Source organism: Plectrocnemia conspersa, unplaced genomic scaffold, assembly GCF_051122295.1.
Source record: "Plectrocnemia conspersa isolate PC_06_02 unplaced genomic scaffold, ASM5112229v1 ptg000013l, whole genome shotgun sequence".
In the NCBI taxonomy this organism is placed as follows: Eukaryota; Metazoa; Arthropoda; class Insecta; order Trichoptera; family Polycentropodidae; genus Plectrocnemia; species Plectrocnemia conspersa.
This window is the reverse complement of record NW_028277177.1, coordinates 23,671,667-23,681,613: the sequence shown is the minus strand read 5'-3', so window position 1 is coordinate 23,681,613 and position 9,947 is coordinate 23,671,667. Positions and strand designations below refer to the sequence as shown.

The 9,947-nt window shown below is 30.4% G+C and overlaps 1 protein-coding gene and 1 long non-coding RNA gene across 3 annotated transcripts; one reads left to right on the top strand and one right to left on the bottom strand.

The window, feature by feature from the left end:
* Nucleotides 1-3,038: 3,038 nt before the first annotated feature.
* On the top strand, nucleotides 3,039-4,965 carry LOC148227650 (uncharacterized). Its single transcript, XR_015812030.1, has 2 exons — nucleotides 3,039-3,956; nucleotides 4,325-4,965. It is a non-coding gene; the product is annotated as an uncharacterized LOC148227650 (long non-coding RNA).
* Nucleotides 4,966-5,983: 1,018 nt separating this feature from the next.
* On the bottom strand, nucleotides 5,984-9,037 carry nero (deoxyhypusine hydroxylase nero). 2 transcript variants are annotated; one of them, XM_088202543.1, is made up of 4 exons: nucleotides 8,682-9,037; nucleotides 6,576-6,896; nucleotides 6,308-6,497; nucleotides 5,984-6,236 (listed from the first exon to the last, which is right to left on the bottom strand). In XM_088202543.1, exons 1-4 carry the CDS (start codon nucleotides 8,974-8,976, stop codon nucleotides 6,113-6,115), a joined length of 930 nt encoding a protein of 309 aa, XP_088058669.1. In that variant the 5' UTR covers nucleotides 8,977-9,037; the 3' UTR covers nucleotides 5,984-6,112. The 2 variants fall into 2 exon arrangements, with proteins under 2 accessions (XP_088058669.1, XP_088058670.1); XM_088202544.1 differs by having other exon boundaries at nucleotides 8,941-9,033.
* Nucleotides 9,038-9,947: the final 910 nt, after the last annotated feature.

The window sequence follows — 9,947 nt, the reverse complement described above, 5'->3', positions numbered from 1 at the left end:
AAATAAATTATAGACGTATAATATATTATAAAAAATGTCTCACATAAAATACTATGTATAAGTCATATATTACCAATTTTATTTAAAAAATCTGATCCCGGGTTCGTAAACTTATGATCCTGAAAATTTTGATTTAGGATTAGATTTCCTAGGTATATTGTTAAAATTGCATTCGTCATGGTCCTTTTTCGAAATAATTTATAATTTAACATTTAGTTTTATACGAAGTATTACATTGGAAATATCTATTCGATAATTATTATCCTATCTTATATTCCTCTGGAGTTTTCAAGTCGTTTAATTTTTACTAAGGGAAGATATTTTTCAGCATTACTTCACCAGTGCCAACGCCACATATTTAATAATAAAGCGTTTGCAGCGGAAACACTGCGTATTTTACATAAGTATGTAGTTTGCAACAGAAACTTCATTGGAATTAATTCAAGCATATTTTCACTACTTCTGTAAATAAAAACAACATGTTATTTATATAATTCGATTTTAAAGTGTAATGTATGCACATACAACATACATTAACAGATCGCATTAAGAAAAAAAGTTATTTTAAGGTTTGCATTTCATATTTTTTGATAGAATAATAATATATATATCATTCAACAGATAGAACCTTACCTTTAATTAAATTGATAAGTTAAAACGACCTCCCATTTAAATATTATTTTAATACCAACATTCATTGTGTCAATATATTGATTGTATTATATTAAGCGAACAATTAGTTTACAGACTTTGCTTTGTGAAACTCTGATGACTCTTTAATAAAATTAAAACTACAACAAGATCAAAACTAGAGCTTACGATTGAAATGCAAACTTTCCAGACGCATGAATTTATTCGTTTTAATTAATACTTTGGATTAATACTGAAATTAAAAACAGAATTAAATCTAGTAGAATATAAAAAAGACAATATAAATTGCTAATTATACTAATTATATACATAATTGAATAATGATACTTCATATTAGCTAAGTATATCATCTAGGATTTGTTTTTTCCTAACTTTTATTTCCTTGTTTTATTGGTTAAAATGTCTGCTTTTCAATGTGTCAGTTTGTGTGCTAAAAAATTATGTTCACGATTTTTAAGGAACTTTTAAAATAGTTTATAAAAAAATATAAATATAAACATTTATTTATGGTTTTAAGTAAACCATTAATTTAATGATTTTTTAAGAATTCTCGTATAATGAAAATTTATTTTTAAAAGTTATAATAACTACTTAATAAATAATTCAGACATTTTTGTTTGATTATATTTTAAGTCAGAATTCACAAAACTTTTGAACTAAATAATACTAATAAAAAATCATTTAAAATAATCGGCGTGGCAGATCAAATCTTAAGTGCCAGATTTAATATGGCTATTATTTCGGGATTTGATGCTTGATTTATCATGAGTCATGATATGAGCAAGTGTGAAACTTTTTATATGTTTTTTTACCGAACTTGGACGAATAATTAATGTATTATTTAGACAAATTGCGGCACTGTTAAATTCTACATAACATATACCCTCTCTAATAAAACAAGATAATCCCGGGTGACATTTATAAGCGAAACCATTGCTGTCGCTTATCGGTGTATTACAATACACATAAGAAATAGAATCTATTACTATTTGTCTTTCAGGTTTACCTTGCGCTTCTAAATAATCTAATAAAAATACTTATTATCGAATTTTGTAAGAACTATATAACTTGTACAACAAAGCTATTTACCACTAATAGTTCTCATACCATAATTTAAGAACTGCTGCTTTGCGTCATTTATTAAAAAGTGACTCATTTTGGATATTTTCGCCACAATCCCCCAAGGCGCATCTGTTGAAATACCAGGGCATTGACAAACAAATTATAAAATATGTTTCGTTTTAAACTTCGCTGGTTCAAGATTCTGCACACATAAGCACAAACGAGTATACTTTAAAAGTGTCATTAAAAAGATTTTATTATGTATTTTTTTGGGTAGAGGTACAGAGAACGCGGTACGCCCAAGAAGTCATTTGATGTTTAATTTATACCAGCCAAGAATAAATTCACTTTACATTGGTATGATTGGTATAGTCGAAGCTTTTGCAGTTATTCAACGTAAATAAAAATATCACTGCAAGCAGAGCTTAGAGCAGAACAGGCGGAGTTGCAGATAGTTATAATTATGTTTGTTGATCTATGTCTTAATATTTTTATGGATACCAAATTAATGCTTCAATCCATTTGGAATAATAATTATATGCTTACTAATAGAATATTGAGTAGCTGAACCAGATCCAATCGATACGTAAGCCTTGCTCGGAACGAAGTCCGGTTGAGCAAAACCAAACTCGCGAAATATTGGTGTTAAAAAATCTTAGAGTGACTAATAATTATCATTGGCTTACCCCTGTTATCAAACAACGGAACATTGTGCTCAAATGGAAATTAAAACAAGCGTGTAAATCGGCCTTAACGTGTAAAACTTTGCCTTACCAGTACGTAACGACAAAACGGACAAGATTGTCAAAAGACAATCCGAAACACAAAAACATACCCCGGAGACATTCGAAACAAAGCGAAATTGAATTTGTCGTTTGATTGCGTCGCGACCCCAAGGTCTGAAAAGCGTTTGAGGGTCGGGCGGTTGTTTGCTCGCGTTTTATAATTCCATTAAACCGTGTTGTTTGTCGAACTTTTGTCGACGATTTTGAAATATTCACAGCTTGTGCGAGCTAAACCAGCAGAAGAAATACCAGCAAGAAAATAAAGATGAAATAATTTAAGCCATTCCGAAGTATCTGAAACCAGAGGAAGTAATACATATTTTATATTTTGATGTTTATCGTGTATACTAAACAAATTCATGTGTTTGCAAATATTTATATAAGTAAAACTAGGGTTAGAATAAAGCCTTTAATATATCGAAGAATTCAGACAGGGAAAATCTCATCGGATAATCTGATAAGTACAATAGATTGTTTTATAAGCGCAAAATTAGTTATTTTTGCTGGAAAATATAACGTTATATTATTAAAAAAGTTTGGTTAAAAGTTGCAATAATAAGGTATTTGGTCGAAAACTTTTATTATCCTTAATAGCCGGCTTAAAAAAAATTTTAATATTGCTCCAAAAACATGTTTTCTCTATCAAAAACGTCTAATACAAATTTCATGGTAAAAACCCCCGAACTTTCTGTAAAGTATATTGTATAGTTAAGTTGGCTACTAAACCTCATATACTTTTTATTACATTTTTTGCCTAATTTGAATAATGATCCAAGTACCTATCATTGTAGAATTCTATTAACTCAATTACCTAATGGACAATTTAAAGGTTTTACAGTTGGATTCTTAGATTACATAAGTTTAACTAGAGTACAAACTTAGCCCATTTTTCTGTTCAAATTGTACTATGGAACGCATTCATCACAATGTGATTAAAGTAACAATACTGTCTAAATGTATTTATTTTAAGAATACCATTGATTCCTATTAATATTATTTTTTATTACTTAATGACAAAATTGATTTACCACAAATAATTCGAGAGATTAATGACTGTCTCATTGTCACTTTTATGGCAATATCATGAGCAACACTTACATAAATGTATATCTAAACGTCTACTTCGGATTTGTAAATTCAGCTGAGTTGTGCTAATTACATATGTTATGAAACTGATTACAGATTCCATCAGTATATTTTATTTATTTATAATTGAAAGTCTAGTGCTATTAATAAAACATAAGTAGTATTAACAGTGCTTATAGTTAGTGCATTAAAAATGTTTATAACAATACATTAAACCAATTATTGAGCCAACCGCTACCCAAATAGAGAAATACACGACCATCAAATAGTAGACAGTGAAATTACAATTCCACTGTTGCTAGATTTATGCAGCCCAGGACGAAAACAATATCTGGACATTAAGAGTGTATATGATATTTTAGCAATTGCATGGTAACGGGTTGGCAATGAAACACGTTCAAAACTGATCGTGCATTCAAAAAAGCAAATCAATGACAATAATGAGAAGAATTTTTTTTGAATTTTTATTAAACTTTCATTTTTTATATGAAATATTTTTGACGTTTATAAATATTTTTTAAACGGAATCTCGATTTTTTTTTAAATAATCGCTATTTTGAAGCGAAATGGTTAATTAAGCTGGGTAATAAATATACTTGAGATTTTTATAAGGTCTATTTTTAACCAAAAATTTATATAATAAAAACTATGGCAGTTATCGTGTCCTTAATTTTTGTTCAATCCCATATATAAACCTATTATTTTCAAGCAAAATGTGTTCTTATAATGAATTGAGTTAGGCTGAGTTAGGCTACGGTTTATCGTACCCTAACCTAGCCTAAATTAAAACTATTTTTGTTTTTAAATATAAGGAAAAAATTATAAATTTAGGTAAATGTGTACTCAATTTCATACCTTTAGAAACATGGAGCTATTCACAACTCTACTAGTAAAATTCCATTCGTATGTAAGTCCCTTTAAGTGCCACTAAACACGAAGGCGATTTCACAAAATATGCAGGTATTGCAGCAAGAAAAGATAAAAATTCGCACCTATTTGTAATGCAGCTTTTTCAATTATTAAATTTAGTTTTGTGATTATAACGACATATGAAGTGGGCATTTTGTACGATTTTTAATAATCGTTTATACACCGCCTTTTTCTGCACTCAATACGGCAGCACCATCATACGTCTGTGCAATTAGTTTTTTGTGGTCAATAGTCTAACACAATTTTCAATTGTTCTTCAATGCTAAACCATCAGCATCTTATGATGTTCGATTGAAAATCCTCAGAATCATTCATATCGGAATTCGCTGATTTTGTATTTTCACTATATCCATGTAAAGGAAATTCAAATTTACTACAAAACACTACACAATCTATAATTTTAGACAAAATTTCACGACCCTATTTCAATTTTTCATTATTTTTGTTGCCCTATATGCTTTACTTAATTGCATTTTAATAATAATTGTTCCCAAGATTCCAAGAATACACACACTTTTTAAATGTTCGGCACAGTATAAGTTTTTCTTGTAATTCCAGACGTGAAAAAACTAGATGTTGCAAATATTTAACCGAAATCTTCGCTTCATTCATTTCTACTGAGAAAAATGAAAATATAAATGTAGTGAATATTTCATAATATAAGTGAGAACAATAATTGAAATTGAAATACCTAAATAGAGAAAATGTAACATTAAAATATGTATTCCAGAACTTAAAGGACGCTACAGCACGACTACGCAGTCTGGGCAAGAACTACCATACAGCTCAAATCGGCGATATTACAAGTGGATTATGACGTGTTTTATCCTAAAAGTACTGATGAATCATCGAACTGCAGAATCCTTGCCCATACTAGTAACCAAAAACAAACAAATATAGCATGCATATATGAAAGGTAAGATTTTACTTCACCTATACCAAAAAAAAACGTTTAATGGCAATGAACAATTTTTCGGACTACAATATCCTTCGCTCATCTGACAGAAATAAATAAAAATAGTGTGTCTAAGCGAGACAAAAAAATCACACGAAATTATCACAGAAACTTTCTTTGCTTCTTTACAAACAGCATTAACGGATCCTTGGGGTGCAAAATCCGCTTGCCCGAAGCGACAAAGAGCGTGATTTTGAGCGAGCCAAGTATATAGCTGCAGTTATTTGCCTTGCGGCAACAAACGCCGTTATTAATACATACAACAAAGTATATATTGCATCTGTATATCTGTGTAAGACGAATATAGAAATTAAATTAAAATATACATGTAAGAACGATGATAATGGAACGAAAACATTCACTTTATATTGGAAGGGCTGCAGCCCTGCAGCTTATATGGACAGGCTGCCACTGGTACCTAGTAGTTTTATATTTCCGTATCTTCATTTATGTTCTTTCTTTTTCTTTTTTGTACTAATAGGTATACTCGTTTTACAATAAAATATTATAATAATTTTTGAATTATATTATAGTTATATCAATGTTTTTATATTTGATACTTAAAAATAATATGCATTGCAAATGACAATAGCATTTTAAAAAGTAATATACAAATATTATTAAATGTACATAAATTTTACATTCATTTTTTAATTAATTTTACAGCTGTATTTGCATATTGAAACTCTGGACTATTTTCATATTCGCACATATCTAAAGCAACTTCGCAACTCTCTTTAACCACTCTCTTTTCATCATTGAGATATCTAAAACATTAAAATGTTATAAGAATATTTTTTATATTATTGATTTTTAATAAATCAAAACATATACTTACTTTTCAAGTATTTGGACACACTCTGGAGTTGCAATTGCCCCAAGAGCTTCGGCACATTCATGTCTCACCATCTCATTTTCGTTACAATCTTCCAAATTAGCTTTCAAAAATGGTATACCGGCTTTGTGTTGTAACTGTCCTAAAACAAATGCTATTTCATGTCTGAATAAAGCACTAGATCCTTTCAATCCTGTAATAAATAATACATATAAATATATGATATACATATCACATTAATTTATTATATTTATTTTAATATATTATATACCTTGTCCTAGCACTTTAACTGAATCGTCCGTGGAAATATTCCTCAAACAAAACATGGCTCGGTATCGATCAAACAATGGAGCACTTTCGTCTAGTAAAATCTTTTTTAATATATCTAAATTCTTTGATGGGCATGCTGGTGCTGGATCGACTGATGAAAATGTATTTATAGGTATGTTGATTTCCTTCTTAGTACTTTTTAACCATTGCAATCGACCAATAGCGATTTGACACGTCTCGGCAACATCGACGACGGAATCGTTTGCATATTTTTCTAATATTACTCCGACATCAGAAGAACCAATGGCACCCAAAGCTTCAGCTGAAAGAATATAAATAATACGATAATTTTTTTTCATATATAGGCAATCTTATTACTTCTTATTGTATATATTTATAAAATCTATATAATAACTCATAATTAGAAGACTTCGTTTTATAAACCAGACTAGAACCTGTGTATACATATATAATCAATTCTTACCACCAGTAAAAAGCTGTGCCAAAATACAAATAAAAATGCTACTATTATGGCCGATAAAAATAAGAAGAGCAAATTTCAAAACTAAATAAAAATAAATCCTATTTTGAATCAGCTGAATTTTGCTAAGCGATTATTCCAGTGCTGTGGAGTCAGAGTTCATAAAAATTCAGAACTCGATAACATTTCCAATATGAATAGAAAAATTATGTACATTTATACCAAAAATTATTAGTTATTTCTTGTTCCTTCTTCTTTGTTGTTATTTACATGAAAATAAATAAATAAAAAATTTTAAAATAAATTTAATATATTCTTATCGAAATTTTTAAATTCGGAGTCGGATCTTGCGAAAAATACAGAATCAGAGTTGGGGAAAATTTTCAACAACTCCACAGCCCTGGATTATTCAAATGATCACTATTATAGAATTTTTTTTCTTTCAAAATGGAAACATTTTTACTATTGTTATTCGCATGTATGGCGATCCCGAGACGACCGTCCGGGACGCATCATACGCAAAAGTGAAGTCCCGCTGAGCCGCGCGCCCGAACTAAGCGGCGTCGTACAATGACGCCGCATTCCCGCAGCCGCAAGCAACGCGAGGAGTGGGGATACCTTAACGCACCCGACCGGGAATATAAGGCGGGGCCAAAAGCTCACTTTACACATTCTACTCAGGACTTCTGACACTGCAACACTCACTGGACTACACGGATTCTACACCTCGCCTCCTGTTCGAGCAACCATCTCCAGGACACGCGCTCGAGGTTTAATATCAACGACTGTCGAAGAATCCCAGTCAACACGTGTCAAGAACGTACCGGACGATTTCATAAGGGCCACTTTGTACAGTTCGCTGTACAAACGTCCTATCACAGATCGTCAACCGGACTGTTGATAACTACAATACAGAAGCGTAACCCCACGACCGCTTCACATGTTTCTAAAAATATCGACTTACTAAAGAAATGGACAGTATGCAATGCCATTTTTTAGCTAAATGTAACTGCTGCACCTTAGTCACTAGCTGCATCCTTTGTACAATAGCAAAAAAATCACATTTTACATAGTCAGTGTCCCAAACTGTTGATTGGAATAATAAAATTAATTTTAAACTTGTAAACATTATTTGCTTTCAAAACGAAGTCTAAAATTCTCATATGATCATGATTTATTTATAAAACTGACACACCGGGTGACGTTGGTCATAATATGACAATTTAATCACCTGTTAATCTAAAAAAGGTTGTAGAACTAATAAAAATAAATTAGCGCTGGCGAAAATTGTGTCCTCTTCTTATCCTCCTTTTATCTTTCTTTGAACATAAATTTCCAAAAAGACTTTTTTTTAATTCCCGTAGCAATTTCTCTGTCCCAGAAAATCTTCGGAGTTAGCCTTTGAACAAAATTTTCAAAATGATATTTTTATCCCTCCGGCAATCTGTCCTCCTTTATCTTCCTTGGACAAAAATGTCCGATGGATATTGAACAAAAATTTTCGAAATGTTTTTTTTAACTCCCGCAGCAATAATTTTATTTTTAGTGTCCCATTTTGATATTTTCAAAATCTGGTCACTTTAACAAAAATAATATGACGATACAGTTTGAGGTTAAATGACTCACCGGCTTCATGTCGAACCATCGGTTCCTGCGAACGATCGGCCAAAACTTTTTCAAGCAGAGGTACAGCAACAGGATTTTGCATCTGTCCAAGGCAGTACGCTAATTCATGTTTCAATAAAGCTGATGGATCATCGAAAGCGCCGGCTATGGCATTGACCGCAGCCGGTCCATTTAAGTTTTTCAATGTAAACAAAGCTCGAAACCTTTCCTTTAACGGGCGCTCCTTAGATCGTAAAACAGCGCCGATTTTTTCAATTACCTCATCGTTATTCACAGCATCATTTGAAGACGACATTTTGACTGTCACTATTGACAGGCATGTGCTATTTGGCCGAAACAACCTATTTTCAACGTCTCGAAGTATCGAGCATCGACTGTAATACTCGTTACTTCGAGAAAGATATTTAATTTCACTTTTATTATTGTATTAAATGTTTTTTCAAGTATTGACAACATAACTAGCATATAACAATAATAAATAATTATTTTATCTTGCCTTTTACAGATACCCTCAAAGTATCTTTATTAAATATAATAAAACAATTTACAATAAAAAAAGAGAAAACTATTGTTACATTTGTATTCAAAATTATACAAATAAATAAACAGCAATGATAATTAAAAAATAGCATAAACACTATTAAATTAATTTTTTTTTTACTTAAATTGAAATTATCTCAAATATTTGTACAATTATCTTTGTTAGTCGAATAATCTGATATATAGTGGCGGCTAAAACTATAAACACAGCGGCACTTTACCACAAACACAAAATATCAAAAAAAGCTATAAACAAATTAAATCATGTGAGTTATTGTTAATACATTTCTGAAGCGTATGTTTTTTTCTTTAAAATTGTACTAAGACAGCGCCCCTTTCCCATCTTTCTACTTAGAGTCTTACCATCAGCTATTTGATTTTTATCTATTTTTAGTTTTTGTATTTTTTATCTTAATTTTACCATATTTTATATTTATTATTACGTTTTACTTGTATTGCAAAATGTATAGTCGTATTTGTTTGTACCGTTATGGATTCTTTATTTTATGTTGAAATGAAATTAAGCGCTGCATTTAAAAAAATATATTGACAAAAAAATAAGCATATTTATTTTATTCGTTACTGATTACGATTCATAAAAAATTTTATGAGATAACCGTCTTCAAGTTTTCTTTAATTGGTAAATCCATATAATTAGTGCATCTAATATTTAGTATAATATAATATCAGGAAATAAAATATTGCTCAATCTAATATTTTTTATTG

Excerpts from the sequence above, each read along its gene's own strand:
- nero (XM_088202543.1), bottom strand. The coding sequence starts at position 8,976 with ATGTCGTCTTCAAATGATGCTGTGAATAACGATGAGGTAATTGAAAAA. Across the intron at positions 6,897-8,681 it reads GATGGTTCGACATGAAGCCG|CTGAAGCTTTGGGTGCCATT; the intron begins GTGAGTCATTTA and ends ATATTCTTTCAG. Across the intron at positions 6,237-6,307 it reads TGTGTCCAAATACTTGAAAA|ATATCTCAATGATGAAAAGA; the intron begins GTAAGTATATGT and ends TTAATGTTTTAG.